An 18525-nucleotide genomic window follows, 5' to 3' on the forward strand; every position below is an offset into this window, starting at 1 on the left:
AGCATACGCACAATATCTTGGCATCTCTTTCATGTGATTTCACTTACCACTCTGCACAAGCATGATTAGAAGTGAGATTAAGTTGTTTATCATTCTGTTTTTGCGCCCGTCGCTGGTTGCACCACACCTCAAGCTGCACACTGGAATACTGATGGTGGTGAGTGGGAATGATGATCAACGCCAGCGACTGAATTTTGCCGCAGAGTAGATGCATGAGTGAACACGGTCTGTTTGGAACAAAGTTCTCCACGAGACATTGTGCAGACATGTTGATTACACAGATTAGAAATACATACACCAGGGTAGGTTAGCAGTTACACAGGAATTTATGAACATTATCCCCGAAAAAAATAAAACAGTTAAAATTGTACATAACAATAACAAAACTTAGGATTGCTAAAGTAAACACAGTTAAGTCAGTTAATTAAATACCAATCCCACTACTACCACCACTACCAAAGTAAATCAATATTTCTATACAGTTTCTTAAAGCTTACTACTCTGTGTGTTCTACCCTTTAATAATGATCCATATCCCAGAATAATCAATTTTCATGACTCCTCAGCAGAGCTAATCGGTCAGTTCGCTCAATTCACACACACACACACACACACACACACACACACACACACACACACACACACACACACACATACTTGTACTTCCATCTTTGTGAGGACACTCATTGACATAATGCATTCCCTAGCCCCTTACCCTAACCTTAACCATCACACACCTGAGTGCCTAACCCTAACCCTGACCCTAACCTTAACCTAAACCTAATTCTAACCATAACTCTAAAACCAAGTCTTAACCCTCAAAATGTGATTTTAAAGTGTCTCAAAATGTCCTCACTTTCCCAAAATGTCCTCACTCTGTTGGTAAAATACTTTTTTTGGTCCTTACTATGTAGCAAGTATAAGTACACACACACACACACACACACACACACACACACACACCAACACACACACAAGACCCTCTTGCCATAGTTTAAGTTTTATGTGTCATGGTTCTGTGAAATTTACCCTTGAAACTGCTGCATTACAATGGAGGTAAATGGAATTTCAGTTTCGCTTCTCAAAAAATTGAAGAAAACATGTCTGGAAACTCATCAGCACCATTTTTTCTTTCAGACACAGTTTCCCAGTTACTGTTACAATTTCTCTCTACAATCCAAAGAACATCTGATCCACACTTTTCATGGGGAACATGTCATTAGTAGAAAGTAGTTCAGATGGAAACTGGTCAAAGAGGTCTGTGAATTATCCAGAGCGACCGGGACTTTATTTTTTTAGAAAAACATGTTGTTGTTGTTGTTGTTGTTGCATGTTATTTTCCAATTCCTTGACCATCTAAAAAAAGATCAGTTCACTTCAATTCTGTCTGGGTGGTGGCAGAATGGGACATCTTGAAAATGCAGCAGATAAAACTGACACTATCTGCATGCCTCAAAATCACTAGGGGCAAGTGGATAAATGGTTATTTTGTGATCTGACCAGTAACGTGCCCAGTAATATCTTATTTTCATTTAGACTGTTTGTGGGGCAAATAGTGTTTTTTCTTAAATTAAAGCATGAATTTGGTGGTCAACAAATTCCTCAGAAAGAGCAAAACCAACAATAAATTGATTTGAAGAACTACTATTGCTCGTATCCACACCATGGTTTATTCCTCTGAGCCTAGACAACCGTTGATGGTTAAAAACACGTAAAAACTAATTGAAAAACCTTGCACCATCGACCCTGTCTCCTAGAAATTACATTTATAGTTGTATAGTTCTATATTTTTTTCCCAATTACATTGTAGTGACAAATGTAACCGATGCTTGGATTGTGTTCACAGTCTTTTCTGAGTGAATGAGGCACCACATTAATGAACTGCACCAGACTTGCAGGGAGGTGGTTGGGGTGATTGGAAGCCATTGAAACTGTAGGACTGTGACACCAGAGACCAGGCTTGCAGCCTGTCAGGGGTTAGGTTGGGTTTAGGCAACAAATTAACTTTGGTAAAAGTCAGGAAAAAATTTTGCTCCTGGTTAACTGTAAATCAACACATTATCTCTCAAATCATTGCATTATGTTAATAGAAAATAAAATCAGGTCAGCATTACATTTTGAAAGTTGTATGTAAACATAAAATTCTTGCAGACAGAGTTGACACTGTTGCACTAACATACTAAATATGTATTCATCCACAGATAGAATTAGTCCCCAACAAATACCCCTATTTAAAAAAAAAAAATGAATACAAATTAATTAGCTGTTAATAACAACATATATTTGAATAAAGTCTCATTCTTTAAGTTTATTTTTTACACTAATGGACTGATGTGTCTTATTTGTTCGAATGTAGTTTTCAAGGTACCTTTACTGATATGTGTTAAAATTCAAATAACACTCAGACCTTTGTTACATGTCATTCCCCTTGCTTTCTTGCTTTGTCCTTTGTCCCCTAATTTTGTGGGTATCACTACTGTCTATAGAATATATAAAAACTACAGAATAAATGCAAACATGTCAAAAGAAACACAATTTTGTTCGATTGTTTGCAGCATTATATGTAGGTGTAGAAATATGTTTTTATTTGTCATTGGTTCCTTTTGTGCTGTATGACTAGACCTTGGCCTTCCACTAGTGGTCACCACTTCTCCATTTCAATAGGTTGACAATTATCATGTGGGTCTTTCACATCCACCTTTCACATTTACAGGTAGAGCTGCTTTCCAGGCTGTGGATGCAACAAAAGGAGCTGCACACATCTCACAGGCCTTGTTATCATGTTACATATCGAATAAATTATTTTTGTTACACGCCAGCTGTGGTTGTGCATGTCAATGCAGATCCTATGGGTCAATGTACCAATTCTCCAACATTTCAATTTTGAATCAAAACTGACTCAAGCCATGCGCTCCTGAGTGTACGCTTTAAAGAGTTGGTGTTTTTGCATTCGATTTTTTGTGAAACTCTCTGGTACCCCAGGAGCTAAGACGACCCTCTGCCAAATTCTAAAAACTGAAAGTCCAACTTGAAAGCATTTTTGATTCTTTATAGCATCCAGTGGAGTTTCGGTTGGTGGTCGGTAAGATGGGTTTAATAAATTCTGAACCTAATCTGCATTTTGAGGGGAAGGAGCTAAGAGTGTGTCTGTCTGCTGAGAATGTGCCTTTTAAAGGGTTTATGCAAATGTGCACCTAAAAACTCACAAATTACCTGCTCATCAATCAGTCTGGAAAACAACCGTGTAATACACTGCTCTGATCCAAACACAAAATACATAAGGATTGTAAAACTAACGGGTATTTGCTGGAGCAGAATTCACATTCAATTCACATCAAACATTTGAGACTGGAATCATGAATATAATTACAGGAAACAAGAAAACAAACCACATAACCTGCCATGCATTAACAATCCCCAGAGTTTCTGTGCAGACAACAATTGAAAGGCAGAGTCTGGGCATATAGTGATGATCAGGGGTCGGGGTTACATTAAATAATTTCTGACAAGTTACTAATTGCTTTCAAATGAGCCAAAAATGTCACTGGGTCAAGCGTATTATTGTTATAAGATGCAATGTAAGGCTTCACTTTGTCGTAGATGCTGGTTTTATCTCTTGTTCAATAGCAATACAAATTACAATCTTTGTGATTAAATACATCTTTAAGTCAGACTAGTGAACACAATACTAAAATACAATCAGTAAATAAATAAAACACGCAAGCATTATGAATATTTCAGCAAATCCAGGCTACTTACCATTTAATCAAGTAAGTTTTTTTAAGGAATCTGGAATTTGTATTTCAAATTAGTCATGTAATTGTAAATAGCCCGAGCTGCTAAGACTTGAGTATTGCAGCCGTAAGGAAGAATCATACCCCTCCCGGAGATACATTGATTATTCATCTCTGTAATGACCTCATGTCCTAACTTGTTAGACTGCAGAACTGTAAAACTTACCATGTAGCCTCAGAGACTCCAGTACCAATTTACCGCTTAAATTTCACAAGCTTACAACACGTGTTTGCAAATACTGAAAGCGTGTTCGTCTTTGATGATAATAGGAATATCATTTAATATTCTTAAATCCGAAATTTTGATTCCAGCTTTCAACTATTCAGCTGAAGGCGTTTATTTTTCTGTCTCACAAGCCTATTATAACACCAGCGCATCTAGCCACAGTCACAAGGAGTCAGCGCTTTCCACAAACCATTCAACACCTTAACATCTGTGCTGGGTCACCCTAAAGATAGCACCCACCCCGGGGTGAAAAACTGGAATGGTGTATGACATCCCATGTGACAACTGCGCGGACCATTACATGGATGAAATGGAAAGCACCCTGGGCTGAAGACTGACGGAGAAGCGAAAACAGACAACGTCGGCCATCTGTGAACACCAGACCAAAACTGGACACAGCTTGGACTGGGGGGAGGTCAAAGGTCATCCATCAGAAGGCTGGAGAAAGGTCAAGAAGGCCGTCCATATCCTAAACCCCAGAACCTCCAAGATGAAAATACTGCTAATGATAAATATGCTCTCAAGTGTAGTACTTTGATGAAGGCAAAATTATGGCCCTCTTTTAATTTTGGCACCCGACATAGCCATTTTATGAGTCATCCTGCTTTCACTGTCTAAGATTGAAAGGAACAGTTTGACATTTATTCACTGTCTTTACTGGAGGTAGAAGAAATGACTGGTAGCACTCTTAAGCCTATGCATCGCGAATGAGGTACTAAGTTTAGCATATAGACTTCGTAATATAAACCTTTAAAGCTCACTAAATAACACAGTGTCTCTCTTTGTTTAATTTATACACAAACGGTCGTGTAAAAATTGCAAACAAATGCGGTTTTAGAAGGAGGTACATGGTGCAACTGTTTCTTCATCCATTTTTGTGCAGCATCTTCTCTGGTTGCCTGGCAACCTCAACGTGACGACAAGGTAGCCAAGAAAAAGTTACAGCATGTAATTCCCTGTAAATCCACAAATAGCCGTTTTTGCATTTCTGTTTGTGTAGAGATTAGAGGGACGTAGATGTATATTTTTGGACAGATTTAGATCTTTATGCTGAGCTATTTTAATTTCCTTCTGGCTTCAGCTCTGCACTTTAAGTGCTAACATGACTGTAACTATCTAACTCTCGGAAAGAAAGTCAATTCAAAAGTTGAACTGTTCTTTTAACAATAGCTTGTGTGTTTATTTAACAGAACGAACCTTATGAAGACATGTAAATGTTTAAATCTATTTTTATTTGTGTTTGATTTGTGCCACAAAAGATCCATGTGTTATCAAGATGAATATAACATGTGTGCCGCTTTATTTTTGGGGCCTCTGTCTAAATTTCACTGAGCTGAATCTAGTGCACAGTCTCATGAAGGTTGTGCCAGATGCCTCGTCTCACTCTCAGCTCAAGTGTCCCACATACAGTGTGAAAGAATTGCTGGTTACACTGCTCTTAGGACTGGCAGAGAAGCAGCAGGTTAGAAAAAACCACCTCCCAGGAGAAATGATTCAGGGTATTGGAGAGCCAGAGAGGCGAATAAAGTGAATGCAATTTCAAAGGGGAAATAATGGAGGTCATGGCGTTTGATGTTCCTGTGCTGGCCACGAAAATAACTTGGTTGATGATGGAATCAATCACACCTCCATGGCACTGAATGTTAATGAAGATATGTTTAGCTGTTTTTTTATGCATTTTTAATAACAGTGTTAACATCAAATCTAGCCATCCATTACTCCAAAGAGAGTCAAGTGTATTTATCTGCAGTGTGCCGTCTGATATCAGCTGACTGAGGCAACAGCATTTGAAATGTGACGGCTGCTGCTTTTATTTATTTATTAATTTATTTCTTTTTTTTTTTTTTTGTGCTGTTCTTCTCTTGTGTTTTTGTTGTGATGAGTGAACACAAGGTCAAAATGGAGTTTATCCTGTGATATCACCTGCCAGTCCAGACAAGAGAAATGCTCACTCAAGGTGACATTACTTTGGTGTCTGTACTCAGCATGCCACTACAGCTTTCATTTCCTGTGAGCTAAAATTTACAACTTATCCTCTGACAGGAGGAGTAAACATCTCTAAAATGACCCAGGCTGTGATCTTCTGGTGTAAACAAAAGAAAACCTGCCTCAGCCTCTACGATCCTTGACAATCCCAAAGAAAACAACAAACAAAGCACTTCTTTGTTTTTATAGGCTATATTACACATTAGTCTAAAGCTCTTCAAAAATGGCTTTAAATATCAGGGTGTTAATTGAATAAAACAGCAAAATGAATTTATTATAATATGTATGATGTTGACTGCACTTCTGTCATCTGTGTCGGATTACTGGAAGGTGAGAGCTATTCAACGAACAGCGCTTACATAATCAGATGGAAACAGTGATAACAGATGGTTACAATAGCAGAGTGATTTGGGTGAGCTCATGAAATTTCCTTATTCTTTCTGCAATGGCACTTCATCACAGGCTGGGAAAGTTATTTAGTATGCAATGGATCAATCACCATCCTCAAAAAGTCATTTAAATTAACTTCTCAGGCAGATATCTATCCAGCAAAATGGCCGACAGAGGAAAGGGACTATCAGAAAATTAAAAAGAACATAACGGTTGTCTGTGTGAAATTGAAATGGAACAAAACTGAGCAAAGCATCAGCCATGCAAACATTCCAAGATGTTCCCCAACAGACTGTCATTTTTTCTTTTCTTTTTTTCTTTTTTTTTCTGTCTTTGGATGTTTTTCTTTTCACAAACTCAAACCATGAGGAGCAGACATTTTCTCACATACGGGACTCATCATTTTTGGTCTGACAACACATTCAGCCTTTCCAGTGACAATCAGACCAGCAGTCTGCTGGTGATGGTGTCCTATAGCTCACCACAGATACAGCAGTCCTCTCTACCGTGACAGTTAAATTCATTTTTCAGTGCAAACACTGTCTTGTGATGCTTAATAAGAACTGAGAGTTACACCTTTGTACCAAGTGTGGCTCACTCTCTCTGTTTAAATTAGTCCAAAGTGAATGTTTGATTCTCACTAAATAAAAATAAGCCAGTAGCCATGTGGTGCATGTCTAATTGCAGATGAAGCATCAAATTAAAATGTCAGGGACTAGTTGGAGAAGCAGTGGCTACAGAGCTCTGGTGTTTAAATTTATGTTAGAGATTATGCCATTTTCAAGGAAGGTGTAATTTGTGCAGCAGCATTACCGGAGCAACACCATGTTATTAGTTTCGACAATTCTCAGTCATGTTAATGTCGGGAAGGAAGGAAAACAGCATGCCACCTAGTGGGATGTGAATAACCCACATATCTCACCACCAATTAGTATTAGGCTGTACTGTAAAGTGACAGGAAACTAATTCATAAATACTGTAGCAACATGAAAGAGGAGGGAAGCCATCCACAGAAGAAAAATAAACTGTCGGTCCCATACAGATAGGGGAATGACAAGCAAGCCTTTCCAATTACTTCAAGGTTAACTGTGAACCACTAATAACTTCAGGGAACTGGAGAAACAAAACATTGTTAGCTAATTACATAAGCAAGTCATTTAGACTGATTGATGCAACATATTATTCACTGTTCCCTTTCTCTCTCTCTCTCTCTCTCTCTCTCTCTCTCTCTCTCTTTCTCTCTCTCCCTTTCCCTAATTTTCTCTTCCATATAGCAGAGTACAGCATAAAGGCTCTGTTTCCTTTGGCAGCTGTCTCCATGACGGCCCGCACTGACACAATGAGACACTCATTCTGCTCAGCAGTACACCACAATCAACTGGTGAACAACTGGCAGAGATTTATCATCATCAGATCAGGACCAAGGCTCTATGTGTGAGCTGACACACTCAGCAGATAGACAACGGCAGGCAGTGCCATTTCTGTTTAAGACAGAGGTCGAGCAGGCTGTTACTGAGGTGGAAAAGCTGCAGTGACTCCGTGCGTACATCTATTCGGTGATAAACCAAATTAATATTCCTACGCTTGTCAGCCGGATGAGATGAAGCATTCTGTTTTTGAACTGGTTTATATAGATGCCATATTACAAACAGGCTTAGAGGAAGATCATTTATGTTTATTGTTATTTTTTTGCTGCCTCTTCTGTCACTGAGGTAACATTAAGAATACTCTGTTCAGTCATGCATGCAAGGATATTTGCTATTTATGAAGATGCATAATAACAGCTCATCCTGTTCAAGCCCAATCAGGATTTGAGCTTTTGTAGTACAATATTGCAAAATATGCTCAATAGGATTGTGAATAAGTTGTCCCGAGTGTTTTGATGGAATCGTGAATATGGTTTACAGTAAAATGAAAAAAGGAGAATATTAATTTCTTTCTCTATACACTGTGTGGGCCAGGCTTTTGGTTCTGTGTAAGATAAAGATAAAAGAGCGGGAGTACGGGATTTATAGCACTGAATTAATCGTAGATGTGCTTCGGCTGAAAATGAGCACTTGATGGTCTGATTGCCAGAGCCCATCAAAGCGCACTCATATTTTGTGTTTTCACCAGACTTGAATGCAATGAATCCTTTACCTTCCAGATGATGCCCTCCTTGACTGAGATGAAATTATGTAAACAGGACAATAGTACTGCCTGGTGAACCTGTCACAGAATGCTATATATCCACACAAAGAGCAGCGAGAATGTAAAAGTACTGACACATTGCTCCTGCATTACCTGATGTTGTTGGTGAACACAGGCCTCCTTTGACACTCAGGGGAACTCCATTAAAAACTGATGTTTTGTAATGGCGTGGCAAGAGCTCATGAATTACACGTCCCTGCTTTAGCAGAGAAAGATTTTCTAGTTCTAATGAAACAGCCCCAATAGCAATCAACTCAATATGCTATTTAGTTTGTTGAACCAAACTGTTCAGGTCACATCTTATCCATCTTGCAGTATACACACCACATGTGTAAATGATGTTTGGGTAGCCTGTAATTTTTTGAGGTTGCATAGCATAATGTTTCCCCCTAGTGGTATGAGAACCAAAATAGAACAAACAGTACAGCCTCTACTGATTAATCTGGCTGTAATATTTTCTCAAATAACAGTGTGGCTCCATGCAAGTTTACTCCTCCTGTATAAATATGTGATTGAGGCACAGTTTGTTGACTATTCTGCACAGAAACAAGATGTAGAATAAAGAATTATTTCAAGGGTCATACAGCCAGATAGGTTGCATACTGTAACTTTGAACATAAACAACTTCCTTTTTACTTACTGTGTCCAAAGCATCAGTAAAAACCTACCTTTTATCTTCTGTGTGAAACCTTTACAAATTGAGGAAGAACCTGCAACAATAACGTAAAAACAGTAATGATTGATGGCTACGAGACTGCTGCGTCATATCATCCGGCAACATTTCCTTTGAAATGAACCTTTGGATTCTTTTTTTTTTTTTTATCTCTGATGTTAGTATCTTACTACTTCTCTCTTGTTTTCATTATCTGTATCTGACAGCAGAAGGTGAAATATGAAAGAAATCCAACATGTCGTTTTATAGCAATAAATACATCATAAATATATCAATCAAATAAAATGACTGTGTCCATAATCGTACAAGCACAGATGTCTAGAGAGAATGAGACACAGCAGTTATCTTTATCTAAATGATATTTGTGGCTTTGAATGCTCAAAGGCTTACTGTTGTTTTTCCACAAAGAGGAAACAAAAACATGTATCATATTCAAAGATTTTAGTTTTTGTTTTGTGTCTTATAATCATTTTGTATATTTCTACCAAAAATTGCTTTCACATTTAGTGGGCAGACATGTTCAATATTGCAAATTTGAGTTGCACTTTGCACTTCTGAGAATAATCAATATCACGCTATAATGCAATATGAACGCATTACAGTGTTTGAAAAATAAATACTGCAATGTATTAATATCACTCTTAATAATAGTTTCACTGCTGTGGCTAATTTCAAACAAAACACAAAACACATATGACTTAAAGGTGTGTTTTGCCACCACATGCCCTCTGTTATTTGTGAAGCCCCTGTTATCAGTGACATCCATTAAAAAAAAACCTAATAGCTGAACAAAATGATTATGATAAAACAAAAACAGCAAATTATTTGGCCATCCATATTCTTGATACTTAATTAAAATTGAAGTGTAAAGAAGCTAGAGCAGGTACAACTGAGGGCAGCACCCTGTGACCACAGACTGCAGCACTGACATGTCTAACATAGTGGGCGGCTTGGTGGTTACGATCCAAACCCTGGACCCAGGTTCCCGCTTGAACATCTTTGTAGCTACTTCTCCAGGCATAAGCATATGGCATAATTTGGCATAGAGAGAAATTGATGCTCTCAGATCAGATTAGCATGTGGAGATTTGGATATTTTCAGAATAATTCAAGTGTGCAAGGAAACAGAGGAAAGCATGTCCTTTAATAGGTGAATTTTAGGCAAAATAATGGTTACATTTTGGAAAATACACCTGAGCGAGTTATTCTCCAAAATATCTCACTATTCCTTTAAATTACTACCAGCACCTGAACTGACCTGGACAATGATTGATTAAAGTGAGGTTTCAGAACCCAAACACTAAACCTGTGTTTGTAATTTTCCTCTCATTGTCACAAAGGACTAAAGAACAAATCCAGGCTGTGGAAAGAATTAAGGATTGATTCTTTCTACAGCACACTCTTTAGAAGAAATTGTTGCTTTTTCCTTCCACATATCTCATGTTTTAACTATCCTAAAGTATCAGAGATCAATATGGCTGTGAACTTGGTCTAATATAACCTGTAAATGATGCAAGCAGCATCTCAATAGCAAATGAACATAGATTCAACTTCTCCTCCTAGAAAAACTGTCAAGTAGAAAACGGATTGTGTTTTTTTTTCTTCGCATCATCCCCACAATTCAAAGCCCCCAAAAGTCAATATCTACATTTGGCAGTTGAGACAAAGATGAAGATGAGGTGCAAGTGGTACAAAACACTGCATTGTGGGATGGGCCTGAAGCGCCAAATGATATTGATTCAGAAAGGCTGCATCTTTTACATGCCGGGTACAATGGGGAATTGTGCCCCAAAGTTGAGATGCTAAGAGGCCATAAAAACATAATCACAGTCATCCAGTTAGCCATTTATCACAAATAAACCTAACACCAACAGGTGCAGGGGATAGAAATGATGTGTGCAGTTCTGATTCATTTGTCAGTGGACTGCTGAGGAGCTGAAAACCGGCTCTAAAACACTCGTTTGTATTACCTGGGGAGATTCGAAATGTGCTGTGAGAGCTGCTGCAGGACATTAATGTGAAGTCCATTTGGATATGAATGAGCACAGTGTCTATCAGCAAAAGCTTTTCGAACAGACACACAGACTCGGCAAATGAATATACCTCGTGGCACAAATTGTCAGGTCATTGCACAACTATTTGACCTACAAGGAGCATATAAAGCAATGATGAAGGGAGCTATATATTGATTGATAAATGTATTTTCCCTCTGTGTACAATTGGCTATCTGTCAGACCAGTGCACATCACTGGGGACACAAATATGACCTTCTTTCTTATTGCTTGCCTTTTGTACTGCATGGCCTTGAATCCTCAGTGGACTCTATGCCTAAAATAAAGTTAATAACATTGCAATTTTCAAACTGCAGTGACTTTGCAGAATTCAAGTATTAAATAAAACCGGTGGTCAGGTCAGGGTAAATATGGAATTAGTTTTGAACATCGTCCTCTCTTCCTGAGGCATATTGTGGCAACGTGTGAGGAAGCTCTTTAGTGCTTTATAGTTATGGAAAAGGCATCTAATCCACTCTATTTCCTCTTTTATCACAGCTATCAAAAACCACAAAAGTAGGTATTTATGCTTATGCAAATGAGCACAGCTCTTAGCCCCCTTTCCTGCAGATGAACAGAGAAAAAACAATAATGGCTCATGCTGCCATCAGCTTCACTGATGGCTCTTCCTTGGCAGCAGATTTGGAAAGTATTTATTTTCTCTTCAGGACTGGCCCTCAGATGACTATTATGTAATTTGTAACAGCCCTTTACTCTTGTCTCATTTACTCGTGCACAACACAGGCTCATTTAAAGTGACCTTAAAAATAATGAGGAAGGGATACCGTGACAGACTTGTACATGAGCAGATGAAAACCAACAGATATTGAATATTGTTTAAAAGACATATTTTCTGTTAGCCGTTCAGTCACTCAGCCTGAGAGCAAATTCTAAAATGTTGATGAAACGCAACATTAAAGCAGGCCTGTACATTTGAAGTTGTTGATGAAAACCCCTGCACTTCCCCATGGACATTGTCCCTTGATTGAAAGATGTATTTAATTGATTTTTTTTCTTGCATAATTTAGTCACAGACTTTCTGGTTTCTTGCATCTGTGTGTCCTGGATTTACTTTCATCCGATCCTGTTGCTGCTCTATTTTGGGAGATGTAAGCAAAAAACACGTGTTTTAATAGTGCGAACGCTGTGTAATTTGTATGCCACAGCTACTCACAAAAGATGAGGAACTGATAACCAGTATTTAGGCTGGTGTCGGTGTTGGTTTTAAAACTCATCAGCGTCTCATCAATAAATCATTCGGGACCAGAGACAGTTTGCACTTGCCCTACATATTCATAAACTCAATAATAATGACCAGTTTTATAAATATGACAGAACAGCTGGGCAGGCAAGTTCCTAATCAGTGTCAGAGCATTCAGAGTAAGATTTACACGACTAAACAGTACTTCACCTTTTGTATATTTTGTCCCATTTTGCTGGGCTAAGACAGGTAGATTTATGTACAAAAGTTGAACATTTGCCCCCCAAAAGCAACAAATGACAATTGGGAATTTGTCAAGCAACATAATACGTGTTGTGTTGTATACAGTGATGTAAATTATGCAGAAGACCTGAAGCAGGTGTGACAGGAGCCAGCATGATTTTGTAGAAATAATGGTTTATACTTTATTTTCCACTTGAGTGCCAGCTCTACTCTCTCATTTACATGCAAGAAACTCAACTGAGCAACCAAGGAGTCTTCAAAGCCAGTCTCCCAGGTAACGGTGCAGCTTGAGATTTTACATCTGATCATCGCTGACTGGAGTCTTGATCATGTAGACTCTAACTGGGTGAAGAGTTCTACATGTTTACATATTCAGCCTGGGATTTCGGATAGCAAGGGAATATTATTTCATTTTCAAAATGTTTTGTTTCTCAATTAAAATGATTCATCATTTTGTTTATTATATTTGTCACATCATCATATTTGGGAGTATTGTTGAATAAATGACATTTTCATTATTTCAATCACCCTTTTATTGGAAAAGGAAACACCAGTGTGCATCATAACATACAGTGTACTGAAACTCAAATAATGTAACATGAATAAACATACTCTGCTCATCAAAAAAATATATATACACCTGTTAATCATAGCGAGAACCAGTTTTACAAATATTTACATCTTCCAGGAAACATCTCAATCAGCTTATCAAACACGTCTTTAAAAGATAGTTGCAACTTCTAATGCCGTCGCCACAGTTACAAAATTTGGACTCTGCTTGGGGATTTCGGTGCCTCCAACACCAGAGTCATGCTGCTGCTGAGGAAAGTAGGAAGGGAGGGTCCCAGTCCTGGAGTAGGTCTGCATGCTGCTCCTTGACTTTGGCTGATTTGTGCCATAAGCAGAGTCCTTCCAGGAGTGGGGGAAGCCATGAGGATTGTTGAAGACCGGCACTGGGGAGAAGCCTATAGTGTATGCGTTGTCTCTGGGGGTTCTGAAGCTCTGTGATGGTATTGCACAGTAGGTGTCTTGGCAATCCCCAGATAAGCTGTTAGCAGCGCTGAATGAACCTGAGATAACAACGAAATAGATAAAAAAAATAAGGATGAGAAATTGTTGGTGCAGATGCTACATTACCATCATTCATCATTTATGTCATTCATATGAATGTTTATGTTTTATTCAGTGGTGTGTGATGAAAAGCTTCAAAATTCAGAGTGAAAACTCACTTTTTGACCTGGGTTGGAAGGTGCTGAAGTTCTTCTTTCCTCCATCACCACTGATATCAGAGTCACTGTCGTTGAAGTCACTGTCCCCTTTGCCACTGTCCTTCACGCTCAGCTGGTCAGTGTTGCCAATGCCACTGCAAATACAATCAACAGATACAGTATGAGCCACCACTGCACCACATTAGCTTGATTATTGATGTCTCTCTCTCTTTTTTTTTTTTTAAATAGAAGGCCTGCCTGTCTCTTTGCTACCCATCTAACCTCATTCCACAAAAGTGCCACAAGCAGCAAATTGTATGCATGGCGCATGTTAAGTACCCTCTCTGTTAAGTGAGAATTGACTGTGAATAAAACATATCCTATCTGAGAAAAGAAATAACATTTAGTTGTCTTACCTCACTTGCAAGCAGTATTTGTCACCTTGCCACACAGACGTTGGTTGGAAATGCTTGGAGGGCAGGAACATCTAAGAGAACGAACAAAATGACAGCAGAGAGCTTAGTTTCCATTTCTGGCACAAAGATCAAGGCAGCACTTGGGAACATCATGTGCATATGAAAATAAAAGATGAAAGAATATTCCTGTAGTTGACTCACCTTTGTCTCTGAGTCCTCGCTCCTCTGCTCATACAGGCAGGAATCATCTAGAGATGAGGAGGTCCTCTCGTGGAAGAAGCCTCGTTGACCCGTGTAAATGTTTGGTTCTGCGGAGCCGAGCATGGGCAGGGGCCTGCTGTCGAACAGGCTCTGACACGCTTCCCGTTTGGTGCCACGGCCTCTCCCCCCACGGCTGAGTTTGCATGTGACAACAACAACCACTATTGCAATCAGCAACAATGCGCAACCCCCACTGAGCATAATAATGATAATTAGTGAGCCATCCAAACCGGAGCCTTCTTCATCGCTACTTGACCGCAACACGATGACAACTTGGTCTTCAGAGGGCTCTGTGTCTGAGACAACAAACCTAATAGTGGCACTGCTGGAGAGCGGGGACCTGCCATTGTCACTCACGGCGATTTTCATTTCCAGCACGTCTCCTATTTCAGCTGTCAGCCATTGTTTCAAAGCAATCTCTCCAGTGTCTTTGTTCATTGTAAAAAGCTTTGGATCGCCTTGTACGATTTGGTAGGAGAGCTCGCCATTCATTCCCTCGTCCCCATCTTCAGCTGATACACGAAGGGCAAGATAGCCAGCAGGTGCATTAAAAGGCAGGGGGATATCAGCGGAGTCATTCAGGAGGATGGGGAAGGTGAAGTATGGATAGTTGTCATTCTGATCCACCACTCTAATCCTGATTGTTGATGTGCTTGAAAGAGACGGGGAACCTCTGTCCTCTGCTTTGATGACCAGCTCAATCTGCTGAAGAGTCTCATAATCAAAAGACCTTAAAGTAAACAAAGACCCTGAGAGTGCATCTACAGAAACATAAGTGGACACCGGGGATCCCCCTGCCACCTCTGCGTCTATGAGTTTATAAGACACTTTGGCGTTCTTTCCCACATCAGGATCTCGGGCAACAACAGTGGTCACATACGAACCTGGGATGTTATTTTCCAGGACTGAAACTTCATAAAGTGACTTACTGAAGAGAGGGGGGTTGTCATTCTCATCTGTTACACGGATAGTGTACTGCCTAACAGTTTTAAAAGGTGGGCTTCCAAGATCTTCCGCAACCACCGTCAAGTTATACTCTGGGATCCTCTCTCTGTCCAGAGTGGTGGTGGTAACAATCATGAACGTGTCCCCATAAGCCTGCTGGAGGGCGAAATGCTCGTGCCCGAGCAGGCTGACGCGCACGTACCCGTTGGAGCCAGAGTCTCTGTCCGAGGTGCTGATCAGAGCCACGAAGCTCTCCGCGGCTGCAGCCTCTGTGATGTGGGCGACTCCGTCACTGCTGGAGGTCATCGGCTTGATGTGGATCTCAGGGGCGTTGTCATTCACGTCCACGACGTCCACCACAACTTTGCAGCTGGACGGGACAGAGTTGGCGCCTAAATCAGAGGCTTCGACGTTCAGCTCGTACGTCCTCCTCTTCTCAAAATCCACCAGCGCCTTCAAGGTCACGTCACCGGAATAGGGGTCGACGTGGAAGAGGCGCGCCGCCTCAGGTGACGACCCGTCGGCGAGCGCGTACGTCACCTCGCCGTTAACGCCGTCGTCCGGGTCAAACGCGTGTACTCTGAGGACTCGGTGACCCACCGGGGAGTCCTCATTCAGCTCAACTTTCAGAGAGCTGTGTTCAAATGTCGGGCTGTTGTCATTGAAGTCCAGCACTTTGATATTTACAGTCATTGACCCAGACTTTGCAGGCGCCCCCCCATCAAACGCAGTGACTTCGACTGTGTAGAAATCCTCCACCTCCCTGTCGAGTTCCCTCACCAGCACTAATTCAGCAAACTTCACTCCATCCTCTCTGTCGCGCACCTCGATGCCAAAATGAGTGGAGGGGGAGATGTTGTAGCTCTGGATGTAGTTTTCACCCACGTCCTGGTCGAGGGCGATCTGCAGCGGAAACCTCGAGTCCAGTGGAACATTTTCGACTATCTCCAAATGTGTCTCATTGCGCGGAAAGCGAGGAGAGTGGTCGTTAATGTCTTTCACCTCGATCTCGACGTGGATGAGTTGAAACTTTTCTCTGGAGAAGGCCACAATGTCGAAGGCGACGAAGCAACGTGGGGACCTGGGGCAGAGCTGCTCTCGATCAATTGCTTCTGCCACACTCAGGAGTCCGTCGATCTCCCTCATTTGAATCACAGAGGAGTTGTTTTCTTGCATGAAGCGGAACGACGTGTCAGGGTCATCAGCCGGATCAATCTTTAAGTCTTGGGACAAATTGCCTATCTCTGTCCCTGGTGCATCCTCTTCATAGGTGAAATACTTTGTAGTTGTACACTGAACGGTGTGTAAAAATAAAACAAGCACCATGCACGATCCAACTCCTGCAATCTTGCAAAATCCCATGTTGAGGGGCTATAATGAAAAAGTGCCCAGGCAAGTCATAAATGGTGCAATCGCTTGTGCTATGTCAGGTCCAATCAACACTGTGTTCAAATCTGACTTTGCTGTGGGACTATAAGCCCCGGCATATGCAAATAGCCTGCCCCCTCGACCAATGGCCTTCTCGTGGTTAACCAAAAGGAACACGTCTGGCTCTGCAGAAGGCTGCTGTTCACAGGTTTGGGGTGCAAATGGTTGATTAGATAAACTGATTGTGTAGCTTTAATCAGGCTAATAACAGTAGTGCTTGAATAAATCGGCACATGGAAATTAATGAACTAATCACTTAGAGGACTTAATTTAATAGGACTACATGCCATCAGAGGAAGTTGAAGTCTGCCTGTTGAAAGCTTGGAGGATTGATTGTGTGAGTTAGTCACCCAGTTAGAGAAAATTATGCAGGAGCTGGGATGGAAAGAGCTAAATAATGCACGAAGAAAAATCCACATCAATGAAACAATAACTGGTGGGAATTGCTGCAAAAGTTAAAAAAGGCTCACAACATCATAAACCAGAATAAGCTCTAGGTAGCCTACCTAATGTACATTTGTCTTGCTGTATTTTTTCCCTTTTGAAAATGTGAGCTGTAAAAGTAGTGGTGGAGGGAATAGTAGGAATTTTGAAGCGACAACACCTCGTCAAATGTAAAAACTAGTCATTACAAATTTCAAGTATTAAATATTTTATTCAAGTTAAAAAATAAAAATAAAATAGAGTGTAAAAAAAAAAGTGTAAATAATACACAAAAACTGCGTTCAGAGTGGTTTTAAAAATATATCATATGTTGTATCACTGATGTTTTAACATGTGAGCAGCATTTTAATATCATAGTTGGTCGAGGTTATTTGGACTATTTTATCTTTGGTGGGTCGTTTAACGATACATTGCATTTCACAGATTATATCATACATTTTCCATGTAAAATCTGAATCTAAGTTTAGCGCAGTAAAAAGTGCAATAATTCCCCCTGAAATGTGGTGGAGTTGCATAAAATGGAAAGCACCTAAAACTATATTTAAGTGCTTATGTTAATGTCCAAAGTTACTTTGCACCACTGGATAAAAGCAGGATAAAAGGCAAAACAGGAAACTGGAGAAAACAGCTGATAATGGAGGATGATGGTTTTCATTTTTAGTTATATGCACCTACATAATATAATCACACTGCGCTCATTATGACATTTAGACTTAAAAAAAAAACAAACAAACCATGAATCCATAAATATATAAAAACTTTTTTTTCCTCCCACTCATATCCATTCGTGTAAACATTGCCCATAAATTATCAGCAGAAATTTCTCTCTCTGACACTGTCTCATACATTCAAATGGCGGAGGAGGAAATTCACTGTAATGTGTTGAAGAAAACCCACAAAGCCAGACAAGTGTCATTTGATTAGTGTTGTGTTTCAGACACCCACAATGTTAATTACATGGAGAATATCTCTGTGGTGCTGCGTTGGAGACAAAAAAAAAAAAAAAAAAGCTTGCATAATCAGAACCACTGGTATTGTAATAAACACTCAGTTGCCCTAACTGACCCTTTT

General features: G+C 40.0%; 1 protein-coding gene across 1 annotated transcript; it reads right to left on the minus strand.

Moving 5' to 3' along the window:
- Positions 1-13270: 13270 nt before the first annotated feature.
- On the minus strand, positions 13271-17031 carry pcdh8 (protocadherin 8). The gene is made up of 4 exons (XM_071475124.1): positions 14578-17031; positions 14377-14447; positions 13982-14115; positions 13271-13822 (listed from the first exon to the last, which is right to left on the minus strand). Exons 1-4 carry the CDS (start codon positions 16942-16944, stop codon positions 13473-13475), a joined length of 2922 nt encoding a protein of 973 aa, XP_071331225.1. The 5' UTR covers positions 16945-17031; the 3' UTR covers positions 13271-13472.
- Between the last annotated feature and the right edge of the window lie 1494 nt (positions 17032-18525).

The sequence above is a fragment of the Trachinotus anak genome, unplaced genomic scaffold (assembly GCF_046630095.1).
Source record: "Trachinotus anak isolate AG129_WGS33_773 ecotype Australia unplaced genomic scaffold, CSIRO_AGI_Tana_v1 ptg000001l, whole genome shotgun sequence".
Lineage (NCBI taxonomy): Eukaryota > Metazoa > Chordata > Actinopteri > Carangiformes > Carangidae > Trachinotus > Trachinotus anak.

What these genes read in the sequence shown, in the direction of transcription:
- pcdh8 (XM_071475124.1), bottom strand. Translation starts at nt 16,944, where the DNA reads ATGGGATTTTGCAAGATTGCAGGAGTTGGATCGTGCATGGTGCTTGTT. An exon ending in GCGAGGACTCAGAGACAAAG is followed by an intron (nt 14,448 to 14,577) that starts GTGAGTCAACTA and finishes TCGTTCTCTTAG; the next exon opens with ATGTTCCTGCCCTCCAAGCA. An exon ending in AAATACTGCTTGCAAGTGAG is followed by an intron (nt 14,116 to 14,376) that starts GTAAGACAACTA and finishes TTGTATTTGCAG; the next exon opens with TGGCATTGGCAACACTGACC.